Source organism: Triticum dicoccoides, chromosome 2A, assembly GCF_002162155.2.
Source record: "Triticum dicoccoides isolate Atlit2015 ecotype Zavitan chromosome 2A, WEW_v2.0, whole genome shotgun sequence".
Lineage (NCBI taxonomy): Eukaryota > Viridiplantae > Streptophyta > Magnoliopsida > Poales > Poaceae > Triticum > Triticum dicoccoides.
This window is the reverse complement of record NC_041382.1, coordinates 70,182,236-70,202,535: the sequence shown is the minus strand read 5'-3', so window position 1 is coordinate 70,202,535 and position 20,300 is coordinate 70,182,236. Positions and strand designations below refer to the sequence as shown.

The following is a 20,300-nucleotide window of genomic DNA, read 5'->3' as shown; positions in this document are numbered from 1 at the left end:
TGGGAGCACTATAGCATTTCTGATAAGTATATGTGAATGACATATTGTTGATCGGAAATAATGTAGAATTATTCTGTAAAGCATAAAGGAGTGTTTGAAATGAGTTTTTTCATGCACAACAAACATTTATTAAAGTTTGCCACAAAAAAATCAGAATTTTTTGAAATGTTTTTCTACTTTATTTATTTAACTGTTCGCACCAGGAGCATTTGAGCCCAGGTGTTGAAACTCCACTTCCAAAGCATCGAAAGGTTGTTAAATCCAAAAGCATCTACTATCTGCAACTCTAGCATCAAATGCCCTCCTAAGGATGACGGTAAAAATCTTGTCGTCTACCCATTCAGTTGGTTCATACCTTGCTGGAATACACTCTACCTTCCGAGTTTCGACACTACCATCAGTACAAGAATATCATTGACAATGCAGTTACTCTCCAGCAACAGGAAAAAGTGCGAGGAAATGACACTTGACAGATACTCCCTCCGTCCCAAAATAACTGTCGAAGATTCAGTACAACTTTAGTACAAAGCTGTATTCAGTCAGCAACACATATTTTGGGATGGAGGGAGTATAACATAAGGCTACGCAATTAGTGTAAGCTGAAAGAATACAGCAAAGTTTCAATTCATGTACTGTATAGATAAGTACAATCCATGGAAGGAAAAAAAATACAATCTATCCACACAGGCTCAAGATACTACAGGTATGTATACTACTTGCTACGGCCAAAGTAAAGGTAAGAATGCCTTAGAGTGAGGCCTCCCTATCAGTCTCTTTCTACAAACATTACAGGAAAAAAGAATAAGAGTATGATGGGAATAAACATGTCGAACCTTCAAAAATCACCAAAAATGTAGATACGTACAAATTGGAGATTGTAATTTCCTAGTTATTCGCACCTAAAAGACCTGCAAATATTCATCAGATATGCTGCCATATTTTTAAGTATATAAATAATTGGCACTTGAGCATGACGAAAACTGAAGAATAACTGCAGGTGATAATTACAGGAAATCAATATTATGAGCTAGCATTCAGCTAACACACGTGCAGTATAAGATTTCAGCTAAACGGAACCTATGAACCAGGAAGGAACCCATGCAGCAATGGAGATGAATTAACCCGAATGATGTGGGCATGCAGATAGAAATTCCTGAAATTTGGAGAGCATGGTGTGTACTTCATGATTCAAAAATAAGAGCCTTGCAAGTTTAAACTGCACAAAACAGATATCTAGCAGAGGACCCTTCCTAATTGATTCTGCTAAATATTACCAACAGCATAGCAGCCCGCCAGAGTGATAGAATATCATACTCCCTCCGACCCATATTAGTCGTCGCTAAAATGGATGTATTAGACATATTTCAGTGCTAGATACATCCGTTTGAGTGACAACTGACATGGGACGGAGGGAGTATTTGAGTTGGCACCACTGAATTGGTAAATTTTATTTTGAGCATACAATAAGTATAAGATAAGCACATCATCGTTGCTTAATGTCGATCATCCAAGGGAACCTAGAAAACCAGGCATCATACTGATACAATACAGAATTGATGAACTAAAATTTCGAAAAGGAATGTTTTTGTATAGATTGATTTCTTCCCCTTGCAGCTACGTAAGTATTTTCCCCCTTCATGCTTTTGAACCCAGGGGCAAAACCACTACCCAAAGACAGGGGATTTGTCAGATTCATACCCTTGGAGATCCCTATGAGCGAGAAATGGATTCGAGTTCAACCATCCTGATTACCATGTTTCCAGAAATAAAGTGTGTACTTGACTTGAATCTTTTCCCAGCATAGATGTGGATGTCTAATGTCTTACAGAAATGTGCTATCCTTATAGGACAACCTATGTGGAGGATGAAAAGAGTAACCTGTGTGTCATACAAGAATAAAAAGGTCAATGGTGCATCAAAGGAACACAAGGGGCAAAGCAATCACCTGCGAGCAATTACTCCATCACTCTTTTGGTTAAAGAACAGAAACTATGTTTGAATCTGTATAATAAAATACCATAACCAGATTCTCCGTGAACAATTTAGTTCACCTATCAACAGGAAGTAAAAAACCAAATATGTATTGTGCAGTTGGAAGGTAATGAGAAAAGGGATATACATTAAACATCTAGTCACCAAATTTGCAAGTTTCAACTTGAAAGCAAACAAATCATTTTCAATGCCAACTTGCAAAAGATTGTGTAGAGGCCAGGGGAGATCCTCTCCTTATTCTAGAAAACTAGACTGAAAAGGTAATGACAGCTTTCAATAGTGAATGAATTACTAAAGGTCAGTTCATCCATAATGAGCATTGAGCAGTACTATGAAACTTGCAAAAGATTGTGCAGCCTTGATGAATAATCACAACTCGAAAACATGGTTTAAATTCCAGCCTCACAAAACATATACGTACAAATATGAAATTCACACCCTGTTGTAGAAGCAAACTGAAAAGGGGGTAAAGTAAACAGCTACAGTACAAAGAAGGTACCAACTCAGATGCAACGGTAGCTCCCGCTGGAGAAAGTGTGGCCAACTTCGTTAAATTGGGCAGTGCTATTGATGGCTGGGCAGAGCTTGATGCCCGACAAAGTGAATGGCCCTTGGTAAGCAAACTTCACCATTCCAACAACCTCCAGTTCGCCATCTTTAGAGTCTTGATCCACAGGCATCCGTGCTCTCAACCGTCCAGCGGGGCCTTTCAGAGGAATGTCTGAGATGTGCCACCTGAGTTCCCTCTCAGCCCGGTTCAACACAGCCTTGGGCGAAACATTAAGCAGAGTTGGATCCACAGGAAGCTTAACAATGAATGTAACATTGCTCAGTGGCTGCGGCAACATCGGGTTCGACGCATAGTGTATCATCAGTGAGAGCAATGTACCACTGTGGCGCTTTACAAGACGCAACCTCAGGGGGAGAGGTGAGTGCTTGGGCAGGAAGCTGTATTTCATGATGGGGATAGGTTCCTCCTTCGATGGTGTCTTCACATGGAACAGGCCGTTCTCGAGGCTGCTCAACACGGTACTCTGCAAGGCAGCCCTCTTCATTCCAGAAGCACCCTCAAGCCGGAATGAGAACTCTGTCTCCCTCCCTGCTGCCTTCTTTGGTGGTAAGGTCCGCAAAATGATTGTACCCTTCAGACCAACCCGTGCAAGAACAGACTCGTTGAATTCAGCATTGATCTCCTCAACGATGCACAACTCAGGCACGGTCATCTCTTTGCTCGGGGTTACCAAGCTGTCAAGTGGCGAACCAGAAGGCGCATTTGGTGCCTGCCCACCACTCATGGCTAGAATCTCAAGACCAGTGAGGGTCTTGTCCTTGTGATCCTTCTTGGTTGTGGTAACAAACTCAGAAGCATCAAGCCCACCCCCAAATGGCGCATTGAAGCCCTCAAATGCCTCAGCCAGTGAAGCTTCCTCATTGCCAAACTCAATTCCACCGTAGTCACCCTCAAATCCCTCAACCCCAATGAATGTTGGTTTAGTGGCCTCGGCTGGCGGCAAAGTGGTGACCTCCAACCCAGCAAGCGCAGCAGCAGGATCAGCAACCACAAGGGCAGTCTCCTTGTTCTTCTTGAAGGCACCAACCAACGCCTCCTCTGGCTTGCTAGCAACCATGTCGCTGGCTGCAAAGGGGTCCTTCTCAACCGGGGCGCCTCCTCAGGCGCGGCTCATCCCCAGTAGCCGCAGCGGTCGCAGGCGCGAGGCTGGAAGCAGAGAACTCATCGCCAGCAGATAGGGTCTCCTGGGGGAGCTCGAAGGAGGCGGTGGCGAAGCCGTCGCGGGCGGCGTGGCGGTCCTGCGCGAGGTGCTCGACGACGGGCCAGGAGTCGGCGCCGCGGGCGCGGGCCTCGGCGTCGGGGGAGGAGTTGACCATGCGGGCGAGGTTGTCGCCATGGATGGTGGCGAGGATCTGGGAGAGACGCACGGACCCCACGCCGTGGAGGACGAGGTCGAGCGCGAGGTAGACCTCGGGGTACTTGCGGTGGACCTTCTCGGGGGTGGCGTCGACGCCGCGGCAGGCGGCGACGAGGACGGAGACGGCCTGGTTGACGGCGTCGGCGACGGCGAAGGCGTGGACGGCGGGGGCGGCGTGGTCGGAGGCGGTGGTGACGCCGAGCACGTAGATGGAGTTGACGAGGCGGTACACCACGCGGTACTGCGACTCGACGCCCACCACCAGCTGCCCCGACCCGGTGGCCAGCGGGTCGTCGCCGATGGCGTCGAGGGAGGCGGAGGAGGAGGAGGGGGAGGGGTGCTGCTTGCCGCGGGCGAGGCTGAGGCGCGCGAGGCGGAAGGCGGAGACGGCGGCGAGGGGGCGCGAGACCGGGAACCAGGAGCGCGTCTGGAGCAGGATGTCCGGGCCGTTCACCGGCTGCAGGGAGATGGCGAGGCACGCCATGGCGGCCGGCGCCGGCGGCCGGATCTGGGGCGGGGGTGGTTAGGGTTCGGATCTGGGTGTGGGGGGGTGTGCGCTGGCTGTGTGAGATGAGATCCGGGAGTGGGTGCGGGGAAGGAGTAAAGGAAGGAAGGAGACGGGTGCACGGGCCGATGTGTGGACTCAGTGTAGGGACTTGAGACGCTAGGGGTCGCCTTAAACTTGCTTTTCTTTTTTCTTTTTTTAACTCTTTTGAGCATCTCTAGCAGCTCCAAACCTCCCAAATCTAAAATAAACCTTCAACTTTCAATCCCTTAAATCAGCACATCAAACTCTCTGACCCCGACCTATTTTGAACCTTGAGGGGATTTAGCGTAGTTGCTCCCGCTGCTCAGGTTTTTCTTTATTTTTTATTTATTTAAGTTTTTCTTCTGTTTTTCTCTTCATTATACTTTATTTTTATTTGTTTTTTTCTTCGTTGCACTTTCGTTTTCTGATTTTCTTCACATTATTTTATTTTTCGTTTTTATATTGTTTCTTTGCCGGTAACTGGTTTTCTGTTTTACACAAGTGTGATTATTCTCAATACCCAATGTACATTTTTAGCGCAGACATGAAATATTTTTTGACGCACTTTCGACATTTTTTAAATACTTTACGTGTATTCTTTTAAATACATGTTTTCAATACTTTTTAAATACATAGTAATATTTTTCCAAATACATGTTTTACATTTTCTTAACGAAAATAAACATTTTATAGACTACACAAACAATTTTTACATTGTTACACATTCTTAAAATTGTGTACACTTTTTTCAAACACATGTCACACATAGTCTTTTAAGGGTATGACACATTTTTCTACATCACGCAAAACATTTTTTTTTACATTGTGTACCCTTTTTTTAAATGTCACAAGCACATTTTTTATTTTTTATTTTTTGAATCACACGAAGCTTGTCCAACATCGTTTGAGATGGTTTGCGCATATTCAGCGCAGGCCTCCAGAAGCTCCAGTGCATAGCGGACGGCTAAAGCGTGCGGAGAATATCAAGAGAGGGCGGGGTCGACCGATTTTGACATGGGAGGAGTCCGTTAAGAGAGACCTGAAGGATTGGAGTATCGACAAAGAGCTAGCTATGGACAGGGGTGCGTGGAAGCTTGCTATCCATGTGCCAGAGCCATGAGTTGGTTGCGAGATCTTATGGGTTTCACCTCTAGCCTACCCCAACTTGTTTGGGACTAAAGGCTTTGTTGTTGTTGTTGTACACGTATATTATTTTACATTGTACCTTTTTTTTAAATGCCACATACATTTATCTAAACTCATGATATTTTTTAGATGTCACAAACATTTTCTTTACACATTTGGTCAGGTTTCAAAATTTGTTGCCAGTTTTGAAATGCCACTCTCTTTTCATTCACACACACACAGACACATAACATTTTCATTACTCTCGTCAAAGTGGAATCAGACACGAGTTCAGATTGCGCACACATGCACAGACTATCTAAGGAAAAGATATGCACATTCTCCAATCTGCAAAGAAAATATGTCCACATTACTGCATGATGCTTTTCATTTCGTAGTTAATAAAAGGGGAAAAGGTGTACAGGCTAGGGAGATGGGGGAATACAACTACAACTAACTAGAGAGTGGCAAAAAAGAAGCAGAGAGCTACAGATGCAGAGATGAGCATTACATTTACATGGGCGAACTCAGTCACTCTACTCACACAACTGAATTCAGACGGTCGGTCGAGCATGCTAGTATTCTTCAAGCTTGAGCCAGCCCCAACGATCGAGTCAGTTTCTCTGCCAAATGGATTGCATTGATCATGATGCATGCCTCCGCCTCGCTCATATATATGCTCGAGCTTGCCCGCTCGCTGCAGCCAGCAGCAAGCAGCAAAAATGGCATCCCCTGTTTGCTTGATCATGCGCAATGCAGCCCCACCCGGCAAGCTGACTAGCTGCGTGGGTCGACATTGATTTCGGCCGGCCCTTTCCACTTGTCATTGCAAAAAATTCCCGCCACTCAGAGATATGCTTTGCTTTGTTTCCCTCCGTCCACCACAACCACGTGAAACAGACGGCCTTCAGTTTACTATCTTCAGGCATGGCAAAAATGTTTGAAAGCAGCTGACGCCACATCTTCTTCACCTCCTTGCAACTCTGGTAGCCTGTGGCACACAACACAGCTCGATCGTGTCCAACTCCACGCCAATTTGTTCAACATTCCTCGGCATAGGGTGGCTGTTGTGGGCACAAGAAATGGTCTACTTTCCCCGGGGACCGCACCTTCCAGAGATCGATCGGTCCACACTTTCCGGTCTTCCAGCACACCCTCAGAGCACTCGCCAAGGGGATCCATGGTTGCTCTGGCGCCGCTGCAACTCACAATAAATCCTGTAGGGTGTAGGCTGATTGAACCGAGAAGCAACCCTTGCTGTCAAACTGCCAAGCTATGAAATCCTCGTGCTGCTGCCTGCTGGTATATTGGAATCTTCAGGATCACCTCCGCTTCCTCATGGTTGAAAGTCTGTCTGACAAGTTGGGTATCCACGCATGATACAGAGGGTCAATCAGCTCAGACACACGCGTCAGCAGCGTATTACCTCTGCGCGATCTCGGAAAACCAACTGCACCGGTAGGGAGCCAGGAATCCTCCCAAATCCAGATCTGCTCGCCGCTACCGACTCGCCAAACCATGCCCTCCTTGATCACAGCCACCCTTGCAGATACTGCGCCATATATAGTTAATTCCCGGTGAGGCCGTAGCTGATGAGAGATCACCGTCGAGGTAGTACTTGGCACGCAGCACCCGGGCACACAACGAGTCAGGTGCTTGGAGCAGCCGCCAAACTCGCCGTGCTAACATCACGATGTTGAACACATGGAGGTCCCTGAACCCGAGGCCACCCTGTTCTTTCAGAAGTGTCCCTGAACCCGAGGCCACTCAGTATTTGTCTGCCTTGAAGAGTTAGCCTAGGCAGGAGAAGAAGAGTTTGTATCTGGAGATGATTTTTCATATCATATAGTAGCCGTGCAGTTAGATCTTCAAGTTGCAATCCAGAGCCAGCAAATACTGTTGCAGAGTAGTTATGTGGACATGGCTTGAACATATGTAGATCTTCATTTCCATTTCACCGTGTCTTGTTCTCCCGGGGTTAAGTTGACCCTCTAAATCATGGTGTCGCATGACTCTTTGACTGACCAGTGGACTTGGCTTCTCCTCTTCCATAAAAGATATTCGGTTCTGTCATTATTTGCGCCACTGGTTTCTTTTTAGTGCTGAATATGCTTCATAAGTTCTGCACATGCACTTTCAGATCATCTATCCTTCACCAGAACTTAACTGTATGAAGCCCTATCGTTGTCAATATCACGGAGCCCTATAGCATCACCGGAACCAAGCAGAGTGTCCTTATTTGTGTGTAGCTCCACTTGGCTTTTGTCTCGATGAGGACGGTGACAATGGCACCATCTTTTTGGATGGATCAGATAAACAGTATACTGTCTCATGAAGACGGTGAGAGATGAACTTCTTGGACAAGGGCAGCTAACTAATCAGCTGAAAGTACGAAGAGCAGCAGTAGAGATAACGGTTCTATTGAAAATCCCACTAGGTGAGGCAAGCAATCCAGTCGGTCCATTTCAGTCGAGAAGCGTCCTCCGACAGCAGCTCAAGTAACAAACACGGTAGACAGAATCAAATGCTTTTGTGATAGCTTCAAGAACATGGCTGGGATTATACTGCAGATATCATGCTACTGGATATGAACTGAAATATTGTGCTATCATACATGAATTAAGATACTGTGCTGCAGAGAGAACAGAAAAAAGAGAGGTCACGGATCATGATTAGCTCATAGAAGGAAACTGTTATCGAGTGCAACAGACAAGCAGTTGACAAATGACAGAGCAGTGTTCATATAGAAGATGCAACAGAATAGTTATCTTTCCTGGAAGACAGTATGCACAGACAAGATGGCATTCGATAGTACACCACAGAATGACAAATATAACGGAGCAGCAAAGGCAGTGGTAAAATTTTGTCAAAAACATGTGCCATGGTAATATTGAGCAATAGAGGGGATGAGAAAAGAAGAAAACTAGAAATCTTAGAAAGTACTGAGAAGTGAGAACCAAAATGATCAAGTGCTCTACACTAAAAGTACTGGCAAATAATATAAAGGAAATAAGATGGAATGTATTTCGAAAAATAGTAAAAAATTGTGTCAACATCAGTGCATATCATAGTTATTAGCAGCAGGAGAAGTTTTTGGTTAGCAAGTTTGTTTCATAGGCAGGAATAAGAATAAAACGAATAATGCTACAAAGGTAGGAACGCTCCAGAAAAATAAGTAATCCAGGGAGGAACTTACAAAATGTCAACAAAGTGTACATTTATGTTAACTGAATCCTCTTAGTGGCCCGGTAGACAAGCAGTGATAAGATCAAAAACTGTTTTACTGACACCATTGACATATGCAACATCATTTGTTTGCCATACAACAATTATTGGAATAGATTAGTGCATATGCTAAAAATATGGTGGATCAAATATCCCAACAAACTGACAGAAACAACACTAGAAATGAAACTAAAATAAAATCAAACATGTGAGTTTTATCAAATGGCATACATAGATGGAAATCTTCAACTGCCATCAGAAGTAAGGTTACTTTACAGATTACATCGATAATATATCATTGCCATACCTTTGCTATGCTCAGTTACTGGGCAGATTAATATGTCAGATCCAACAATCGAGGAAATCCGGAAATAAAGAATGCTGCTATCATCATAAGTTCTAGATTCAGGCAAATTCACCAATATTCAGACAATTACTGCTGCTGTTAGAGCGAGAACGCCTCTGTAATTAATGTCAAATTATCCAGAATCAAATTGCAATCATTCTAAGATTTCAGCAACAACCCTTGTATCAGGTACTCCAGGCCTCAATTGGCTAAAAAGACTAAGCAGACACCATCAGGTTAAAACAATTGTTGTAGCATCATACTCCGCAACTGATGGAGCTCAATTTTTAACGGCATAGCTATATTAACATAAATAGGTGTATTCATTCTTGTCAGCTACAGTATCATCCCAACAAGTTCCAAAAGCTCATCATAAGTCTGCATACCAAAGGCAAGAACAAACTGTGCTCTGCCTTTATGAATAAGCAAGCAATAGGATGACCAATTTGTAAAATGATCAAAAAACTCCTTAATGCTTCCTGGGGGAGAATTATATGCAGACATTCTGCTCAGCATGTACTGACGAAATCCCGGAAATCTAAGAGTCTCTGAGAAGGTAACACAACTCGTCACCAATGGACCTTTGATGAGCGACCCGGGATAACCTGCTAATTCTTTGTAAGCCTGAAAGAGAGCTTGAATCCCTAAATGGATGTTGTTGAAGTCGGGCACGTAACTTGTTATAGTTGCCAGAAAAAGTAAGAGGTGTCACATTAGTTCTTCGGAGAACATTCTGCATATCCTCATAATTATCGCTAAAGATATACCAATTAGCATTTCTACGAAACCCAATGCAATAAAGAGTGTCAAAACTAAAAAGTAACCTAACAGGGCCAAAATTATCCTGAACCCAACTGATCGGAGCAAGCAATTCAATCACATAGAATCCCGCGCCTTTCGGCAAAGTCTGAACCTGTTCAATAAGGCCATTTCCTTCAATGTGAAGGTTTTGCCAAATTTGTATGATATGATTGATAATAGTGTCGAGCAAATTGTCATAATTTTGGGCCATAATCTCAGGGTCCTCGTCTAATTGTAGCTGAAATACCGGACAATGCTGCAAGAAAATCACATGCTATAAGAGAAAAATAACACCTTGTACTTGGTTCTTAGATATTTAAATTGATAGGAGAGCATTTGAACTAAACTTGATAAATGTAAGTACTAAATTAAAAATTATGAATGCTATTCTCATAATATACTAGAGCAAATTAAACAAAGAGTTTGGTTGGGCTCAAGCATTAGGTATTGTTGGATACTAACTGGGCTTCCTGTGCCACATCTCCTGGCCTATGTGGCCCATGTGGCTCATCTGTCTAGTGGTCAACAGAATTAATAACCTGAGGGAGGGGCTCTCCCATGTAACCCTGGACATTACAACAACTAGTTGTTGTCTCTTAGGTTAGCCACTCCTTTCTTCTTTTCTACATGGTATCAAAGAGGCTGGTCGATCTGCTGTAGGTGGCATCAAATCCAAATGATGTTGAAGGCAGTGATGTATGTGGCAGCAGATCCAAAGGAGGTTCAAGGCAGAGTGTAGGTCGCAGCAGATCCAAGGAGATTGAAGGCACTGTTGCTTATGGTAGAGTTTGTGTTGCTGTGAGTGGAGATGGCGCAGGACCTGGCCAAGGTGCTCGACAGGTTGGCCAATGGGTCACTCTCTTCTGATACTTCTGGGGAGTATTGGATACTAATTGATTACATCAATATCAACTATGTGATTACAAGGCAGCAGGTTGCTGATACCTATCATTCCCATCTTGAGGGGGAGTATTGGATATTAACTCGGCTTCAGCATGTGCTACATTTCCTAGCTCATGTGGCCCATCTGTCTAATGGTGGATACTCCCTCTGTTCCTAAATATTTGTCTTTCTAGAGATTTCAACAAGTGACTGCTTAAGGAGCAAAATGAGTGAATCTACGTTTTAAAATATGTCTATATACATCCGTATCCAGTAGTCCATTTGAAATCTCTAAAAAGACAAATATTTAGGAACGGAGGGAGTAGAAAATATAACCTAGGGGAGCTGTTGTCTCTTAGGTTAGCACCTCTTTCTTTCTTTCTACAGGTATCTAGGGGTGGAGCCACAATATGATGTGTGTACAGATGTACACCCACAATATGATGTTTGTGTACAGATATATCTACGGCATGGGTGGAGCCATAGTATGATATCTAGGGCATGGCTGAGACACTGCTGCAAAAGCCTTGTCTGACCAATATACTACTGTCACAATTTCTTCTAATCAGGAACAAGCTATTGATCAAGTTCATCAGCAGGGAAATAGCTATGTTCTTCCTGTCCAAGGGCACACTCAGATCTGATCTCCTTATTTCAGGAGCAAAAATTTATTCTGATGCTGCTTTTAAATGTGCAAAGGCTCCATGATTACCACATGGCACAACAGCAAAAAAGAGTGGAAGTGTTTCTCAGTTTTTTGCAGGATCAAGCAGAAGTGAACGTGCAAATTCAAGCATCTACCCAGAACACCATCTCGCCACTTCAAGCGGAAGCTCTTGCTTTGCTTTTGGCAGATCAAGTCACTCATAAGCTTTAAATCACTAGGCATACTTTTCTTACTAATTGCCTCTCTTTGGCAAAGGCAATGGCAGCAAGAAGTGTATTGGCTGATTCCACCCCTTGGACCATCAGAAATTCTCTAGTTGATTTTTTTCCCTTTCAAATGATCTCCAAGCACAGGTGTATCACATATCAAGAGAGATCAATGGTCTTTATCACAATGTGGCTCATCAGGTTCTTAGAAGTTCACCTGAACCTGACATTAGTAGTTTTGCTATGCCCTATTGTGTATCTCCTCTCTAATTTCAATTTCAGGGGCTATGTAATTCACTAAGATGTTACTGAGCTGAATGGAATATTTGGCTCTTCGTGCGACTTTCTCTGTTAAGAAAAAGGAAATGGCTGAGACACGTACCTCCCATGGAGGTTCGGGTTGAGGCGGTGGCACTGGAGGCTCGTGTCCCCGACCACGACCTCGCCCTCGGCCTCGGCCGCGGCCACGTCGGGGCGGCATCGGAAGGAAGCCGGCAAGGCGGCGGCGGGGACGGGAAGAGGGCGTCGGCGGCGAGGACGGGAAGAGGGCGTCGGCGGCGGGGGCCCGAAGAGGGCGTCGGCGGCGGGGGCCCGAAGAGGGCGTCGGCGGCGGGGGCCCGAAGAGGGCGTCGGCGGCGGGTACCGGAAGAGGGCGTCGGCGGCGGGGACGGAAGAGAGCGTCGGCGGCGGGGAACGGAAGAGGGCGTCGGCGGCGGGGAACGGAAGAGGGCGTCGGCGGCGGTAGATCACGGGGAAGAACACGACAGCGAGGGTTTTGCAAGGAGGATTTTGCGAGGCTGCAGTTGCTTATCTATCCTCCGTTGGTTACCGCATCGAGATGCGTGCGTCGAGAGGAGGCAACGAAAGAAAAATCGGAATACGTTTTCAAAGCGGCCCACGGCCTCTCGGGCTCTTGTTCATGATATGTGGCCGATGGGAATATCCCCTTAAATGTGCAGAACTGAACAAATGTCCTCCCCCCTCGAAAAAAAAGAGAGAAAAGAACAAATGTCCTCCAGGATGGTTTTGCAACTTATTTAGGCCATGTTCGTTTAATCCTCTCGCCACGGGGATTGAAGGGGATTGGGGAGGTTTGAGGGAGATTTTGACTTGCAAGGGATTTAATCCCCTTCAATCTCTTTCAAACCTCTTCAAACCCTGTCAAACCGAACAAGGCCTTAGGTGGTTTTGAATTAATTGATGTTGACTGTAGGCGTGTTCTCTTTCTTTCTGTTGCGATCGTCCTCTTTCTCCTCTTCGCCTCCTCTGCCTGCCCTCCTCGCCACGTCCTTCGTCGTTGTTGTACCACTCCTTCGCTATCCCCCTTCACGGTTGTGCCCCTGTTCTCGACGGCGCCATGTGTGCAGGTGTGTCGCCGCCTCCTTCTTCCTGCTCTCCCCTCTCTCTTTAGTGCTCTTTTGGGTGGTTTAAAGGTGGGTTTTCAGGGTTTAGATAGTGCTACATTTGGGTAGGCTTTGGGCAAATATTGTTGATGATCGAGTTGAAGGAAATATGCCCTAGAGGCAATAATAAAATTATTATTTATTTCCTTATTTCATAATAAATGTTTATTATTCATGCTAGAATTGTATTTACCGGAAACATAATACATGTGTGAATATATAGACAAACAAAGTGTCACTAGTATGCCTCTACTTGACTAGCTCGTTAATCAAAGATGATTATGTTTCCTAACCATGAACAATGAGTTGTTATTTAATTAACGAGGTCACATCATTAGTTGAATGATCTGATTGACATGACCCATTCCATTAGCTTAGCACCCAATCGTTTAGTATGTTGCTATTGCTTTCTTCATAACTTATACATGTTCCTATGACTATGAGATTATGCAACTCCCGTTTACCGGAGGAACACTTTGGGTACTACCAAACGTCACAACGTAACTGGGTGATTATAAAGGAGTACTACAGGTGTCTCCAATGGTCGATGTTGGGTTGGCGTATTTCGAGATTAGGATTTGTCACTCCGATTGTCGGAGAGGTATCTCTGGGCCCTCTCGGTAATACACATCACATAAGCCTTGCAAGCATTACAACTAATATGTTAGTTGTGAGATGATGTATTACGGAACGAGTAAAGAGACTTGCCGGTAACGAGATTGAACTAGGTATTGGATACCGACGATCGAATCTCGGGCAAGTAACATACCGATGACAAAGGGAACAACGTATGTTGTTATGTGGTCTGACCGATAAAGATCTTCGTAGAATATGTAGGAGCCAATATGGGCATCCAGGTCCCGCTATTGGTTATTGACCAGAGACGTGTCTCGGTCATGTCTACATTGTTCTCGAACCCGTAGGGTCCGCACGCTTAAGGTTACGATGACAGTTATATTATGAGTTTATGCATTTTGATGTACCGAAGGTTGTTCGGAGTCCCGGATGTGATCACGGACATGACGAGGAGTCTCGAAATGGTCGAGACGTAAAGATTGATATATTGGAAGCCTATATTTGGATATCGGAAGTGTTCCGGGTGAAATCGGGATTTTACCGGAATACCGGGAGGGTTACCGGAACCCCCCGGGAGCTATTTGGGCCATAGTGGGCCTTAGTGGAAAAGAGAAGGGGCTGCCCTAGATGGGCTGCGCGCCCCCCCTTCCCCTAGTCCTATTAGGACTAGGAGAGGTGGCCGGTGAAGGAAATATGCCCTAGAGACAATAATAAAGTTATTATTTATTTCCTTATTTCATGATAAATGTTTATTATTCATGCTAGAATTGTATTAACCGGAAACATAATACATGTGTGAATACATAGACAAACAAAGTGTCACTAGTATGCCTCTACTTGACTAGCTCGTTAATCAAAGATGGTTATGTTTCCTAACCATGAACAATGAGTTGTTATTTGATTAACGAGGTCACATCATTAGTAGAATGATCTGATTGACATGACCCATTCCATTAGCTTAGCACCCGATCGTTTAGTATGTTGCTATTGCTTTCTTCATGACTTATACATGTTCCTATGACTATGAGATTATGCAACTCCCGTTTACCGGAGGAACACTTTGGGTACTACCAAGCGTCACAACGTAACTGGGTGATTATAAAGGAGTACTACAGGTGTCTCCAATGGTCGATGTTGGGTTGGCGTATTTCGAGATTAGGATTTGTCACTCCGATTGTCGGAGAGGTATCTCTGGGCCCTCTCGGTAATACACATCACATAAGCCTTGCAAGCATTACAACTAATATGTTAGCTGTGAGATGATGTATTACGGAACGAGTAAAGAGACTTGCCGGTAACGAGATTGAACTAGGTATTGGATACCGACGATCGAATCTCGGGCAAGTAACATACCGATGACAAAGGGAACAACGTATGTTGTTATGCGGTCTGACCGATAAAGATCTTCGTAGAATATGTAGGAGCCAATATGGGCATCCAGGTCCCGCTATTGGTTATTGACCGGAGACGTGTCTCGATCATGTCTACATTGTTCTCGAACCCGTAGGGTCCGCACGCTTAAGGTTACGATGACAGTTATATCATGAGTTTACATGTTTTGATGTACCGAAGGAGTTCGGAGTCCCGGATGAGATCGGGGACATGACGAGGAGTCTCGAAATGGTCGAGACGTAAAGATTCATATATTGGATGATATGGTTAGGCCAAGGGGTCAAGCCCATGAGGCTTTAGGTCGGTGCAAAAGGAGTTTTGTGGAGGCCAGGGGGCCAAACGCCGGAGATCCTGGCGTCTGGCCCTGGGCCAGACGCCGAGGCCCATGGCGTCTGGGCCAGACGCCAAGGATTGTGGCGTTTGGTCCTGGAGTCCGAGTGGGACTCTTGCCTTTCGGGCAAAACCGATTTTGAGGAGGCTTTTGCTCCAAGTTTCGACCCCGGGGCTCAACATATAAATAGAGGGGCAGGGCTAGCACCAAAGGGACAACAAGTTGATCCACGTGATCTATCCCTTAGCCGTGTGCGGCGCCCCCAGCCACCATATTCCTCGATAATACTGTAGCGGAGTTTAGGCGAAGCCCTGCTGCTGTAGTTCATCAAGATCGTCACCACGCCGTCGTGCTGACGGAACTCTTCCCCGACACTTTGCTGGATCGGAGTCCGGGGATCGTCATCGAGCTGAACGTGTGCTCGAACACGGAGGTGCCGTAGTTTCGGTGCTTGATCGGTTGGATCGAGAAGACGTACGACTACTTCCTCTACGTCGTGTCATCGCTTCCGCAGTCGGTCTGCGTTGGGTACGTAGACAATACTCTCCCCTCGTTGCTATGCATCACATGATCTTGCGTGTGCGTAGGAAAATTTTGAAATTACTACGAAACCCAACAGTGGTATCAGAGCCTAGGTTATTTATGTTGATGTTATATGCACGAGTAGAACACAAGTGAGTTGTGGACGATACAAGTCATACTGCCTACCAGCATGTCATACTTTGGTTCGGCGGTATTGTTGGACGAGACGACCCGGACCAACCTTACGCGTACGCTTACGCGAGACCGGTTCCCTCGACGTGCTTTGCACATAGATGGCTTGCGGGCATCTGTCTCTCCAACTTTAGTTGAACCGAGTGTGGCTACGCCCGGTCCTTGCGAAGGTTAAAACGGAGTCTATTTGACAAACTATCGTTGTGGTTTTGATGCGTAGGTGAGATTGGTTCTTACTTAAGCCCGTAGCAGCCACGTAAAACATGCAACAAGAAAATAGAGGACGTCTAACTTGTTTTTGCAGGGCATGTTGTGATGTGATATGGTCAAGGCATGATGCTGAATTTTATTGTATGAGATGATCATGTTTTGTAACCAAGTTATCGGCAACTGGCAGGAGCCATATGGTTGTCGCTTTATTGTATGCAATGCAATCGCGATGTAATGCTTTACTTTATCACTAAGCGGTAGCGATAGTCGTGGAAGCATAAGATTGGCGAGACGACAACGATGCTACGATGGAGATCAAGGTGTCGCGCCGGTGACGATGGTGATCATGACGGTGCTTCGGAGATGGAGATCACAAGCACAAGATGATGATGGCCATATCATATCACTTATATTGATTGCATGTGATGTTTATCTTTTTATGCATCTTATCTTGCTTTGATTGACGGTAGCATTATAAGATGATCTCTCACTAAATTATCAAGAAGTGTTCTCCCTGAGTATGCACCGTTGCGAAAGTTCTTCGTGCTGAGACACCACGTGATGATCGGGTGTGATAGGCTCTACATTCAAATACAACGGGTGCAAAACAGTTGCGCACGCAGAATACTCAGGTTAAACTTGACGAGCCTAGCATATGCAGATATGGCCTCGGAACACGGAGACCGAAAGGTCGAGCGTGAATCATATAGTAGATATGATCAACATAATGATGTTCACCGATGAAACTACTCCATCTCACGTGATGATCGGACATGGTTTAGTTGATTTGGATCACGTGATCACTTAGAGGATTAGAGGGATGTCTATCTAAGTGGGAGTTCTTTAATAATATGATTAATTGAACTTAAAATTTATCATGAACTTAGTCCCTGATAGTATCTTGCTTGTTTATGTTGATTGTAGATAGATGGCTCGTGCTGTTGTTCCGTTAAATTTTAATGCGTTCCTTGAGAAAGCAAAGTTAAAAGATGATGGTAGCAATTACACGGACTGGGTCCGTAACTTGAGGATTATCCTCATTGCTGCACAGAAGAATTACGTCCTGGAAGCACCGCTGGGTGCCAGGCCTGCTGCTGGAGCAACGCCAGATGTTATGAACGTCTGGCAGAGCAAAGCTGATGACTACTCGATAGTTCAGTGTGCCATGCTTTACGGCTTAGAATCGGGACTTCAACGACGTTTTGAACGTCATGGAGCATATGAGATGTTCCAGGAGTTGAAGTTAATATTTCAAGCAAATGCCCGGATTGAGAGATATGAAGTCTCCAATAAGTTCTATAGCTGCAAGATGGAAGAGAACAGTTCTGTCAGTGAGCATATACTCAAAATGTCTGGGTATAATAATCACTTGATTCAATTGGGAGTTAATCTTCCAGATGATTGCGTCATTGACAGAATTCTCCAATCACTGCCACAGGAGTCTCGAAATGGTCGAGACGTAAAGATTGATATATTGGAAGCCTATGTTTGGAAATCGGAAGTGTTCCGGGTGAAATCGGGATTTTACCGGGTTACCGGGAGGTTACCGGAACCCCCCGGGAGCCATATGGGCCATCATGGGCCTTAGTGGAAAGGAGAAAGGGGCAGCCCAAGGTGGCTGCGCCTCTTTCCCCTCCCCTAGTCCTATTAGGACTAGGAGAAGGTGGCCGGCCCCCCTCTCTCCCTTCCCCTCCGAGGAATCCTAGTTGGACTAGGATTGGGGGGAGGAATCCTACTCCCAGAGGGAGTAGGACTCTCCTGCGCCTCCCTCTTTGGCCGGCCAGCCTCCCCTCCTCTCCTCCTTTATATACGGAGGCAGGGGCACCTCTAAACACACAAGTTGACACAAGTTGATCCACGTGATCGATTCCTTAGCCATGTGCGGTGCCCCCTGCCACCATATTCCTCGATAATACTGTAGCGGAGTTTAGGCGAAGCCCTGCTGCTGTAGTTCATCAAGATCGTCACCACGCCGTCGTGCTGACGAAACTCTTCCCCGACACTTTGCTGGATCGGAGTCCGGGGATCGTCATCGAGCTGAACGTGTGCTCGAACTCGGAGGTGCCGTAGTTTCGGTGCTTGATCGGTTGGATCGTGAAGACGTACGACTACTTCCTCTACGTCGTGTCATTGCTTCCGCAGTCGGTCTGCGTTGGGTACGTAGACAACACTCTCCTCTCGTTGCTATGCATCACATGATCCTGTGTGCGCGTAGGAAAATTTTTGAAATTACTACGAAACCCAACAGTGGCATCCGAGCCTAGGTTAATGATGTTGATGTTATATGCATGAGTAGAACACAAGTGAGTTGTGGACGATACAAGTCATACTGCCTACCAGCATGTCATATTTTGGTTCAGCGGTATTGTTGGACGAGACGACCCGGACCAACCTTACGCGTACGCTTACGCGAGACCGGTTCCCTCGACGTGCTTTGCACAGAGATGGCTTGCGGGCGACTGCCTCTCCAACTTTAGTTGAACCAAGTATGGCTACGCCCGGTCCTTGCGAAGGTTAAAACGGAGTCTATTTGACAAACTATCGTTGTGGTTTTGATGCGTAGGTGAGATTGGTTCTTACTTAAGCCCGTAGCAGCCACGTAAAACATGCAACAACAAAGTAGAGGACGTCTAACTTGTTTTTGCAGGGCATGTTGTGATGTGATATGGTCAAGGCATGATGCTGAATTTAATTGTATGAGATGATCATGTTTTGTAACCAAGTTATCGGCAACTGGCAGGAGCCATATGGTTGTCGCTTTATTGTATGCAATGCAATCGCGATGTAATGCTTTACTTTATTACTACGGTAGTGATAGTCGTGGAAGCATAAGATTGGCAAGACGACAACGATGCTACGATGGAGATCAAGGTGTCGCGCCGGTGACGATGGTGATCATGACGGTGCTTCGGAGATGGAGATCACAAGCACAAGATGATGATGGCCATATCATATCACTTATATTGATTGCATGTGATGTTTATCTTTTTATGCATCTTATCTTGCTTTGATTGACGGTAGCATTATAAGATGATCTCTCACTAAATTATCAAGAAGTGTTCTCCCTGAGTATGCACCGTTGCGAAAGTTCTTCGTGCTGAGACACCACGTGATGATCGGGTGTGATAGGCTCTACGTTCAAATACAACGGGTGCAAAACAGTTGCGCACGCAGAATACTCAGGTTAAACTTGACGAGCCTAGCATATGCAGATATGGCCTCGGAACACGGAGACCAAAAGGTCGAGCGTGAATCATATAGTAGATATGATCAACATAGTGATGTTCACCATTGAAACTACTCCATCTCACGTGATGATTGGACATGGTTTAGTTGATTTGGATCACGTGATCACTTAGAGGATTAGAGGGATGTCTGTCTAAGTGGGAGTTCTTAAGTAATATGATTAATTGAACTTAAATTTATCATGAACTTAGTCCTGGTAGTATTTTGCAAATTATAGATCAATAGCTCGCGTTGTTGCTTCCCTGTGTTTATTTTGATATGTTCCTAGAGAAAATTATGTTGAAAGATGTTAGTAGCAATGATGCGAATTGGATCCGTGATCTGAGGATTATCCTCATTGCTGCACAGAAGAATTATGTCCTTGATGCACCGCTAGGTGACAGACCTATTGCAGGAGCAGATGCAAACGTTATGAACGTTTAGCTAGCTCAATATGATGACTACTTGATAGTTTAAGTGCACCATGCTTAACGGCTTAGAATCGGGACTTCAAAGACGTTTTGAACGTCATGGACCATATGAGATGTTCCAGGAGTTGAAGTTAATATTTCAAGCAAATACACGAGTTGTGAGATATGAAGTCTCCAACAAGTTCTATAGCTAAAAGATGGAGGAGAATCGCTCAACTAGTGAGCATGTGCTCAGATTGTCTGGGTACTACAATCGCTTGAATCAAGTGGGAGTTAATCTTCCAGATAAGATAGTGATTGACAGAATTCTCTAGTCA

The 20,300-nt window shown here is 45.2% G+C and overlaps 1 protein-coding gene and 1 long non-coding RNA gene across 2 annotated transcripts; both read right to left on the bottom strand.

Moving 5' to 3' along the window:
* Positions 1–2,324: 2,324 nt before the first annotated feature.
* Positions 2,325–4,493, bottom strand: LOC119353333. Its single transcript, XM_037619931.1, is given in 2 exon segments — positions 2,325–3,665; positions 3,667–4,493. Coding segments are annotated over 2 exon segments (1,908 nt in total). The 5' UTR covers positions 4,405–4,493; the 3' UTR covers positions 2,325–2,495.
* Positions 4,494–5,936: 1,443 nt separating this feature from the next.
* LOC119353332 lies at positions 5,937–12,229 on the bottom strand. Its single transcript, XR_005170394.1, has 2 exons — positions 12,084–12,229; positions 5,937–10,202 (listed from the first exon to the last, which is right to left on the bottom strand). It is a non-coding gene; the product is annotated as an uncharacterized LOC119353332 (long non-coding RNA).
* Positions 12,230–20,300: the final 8,071 nt, after the last annotated feature.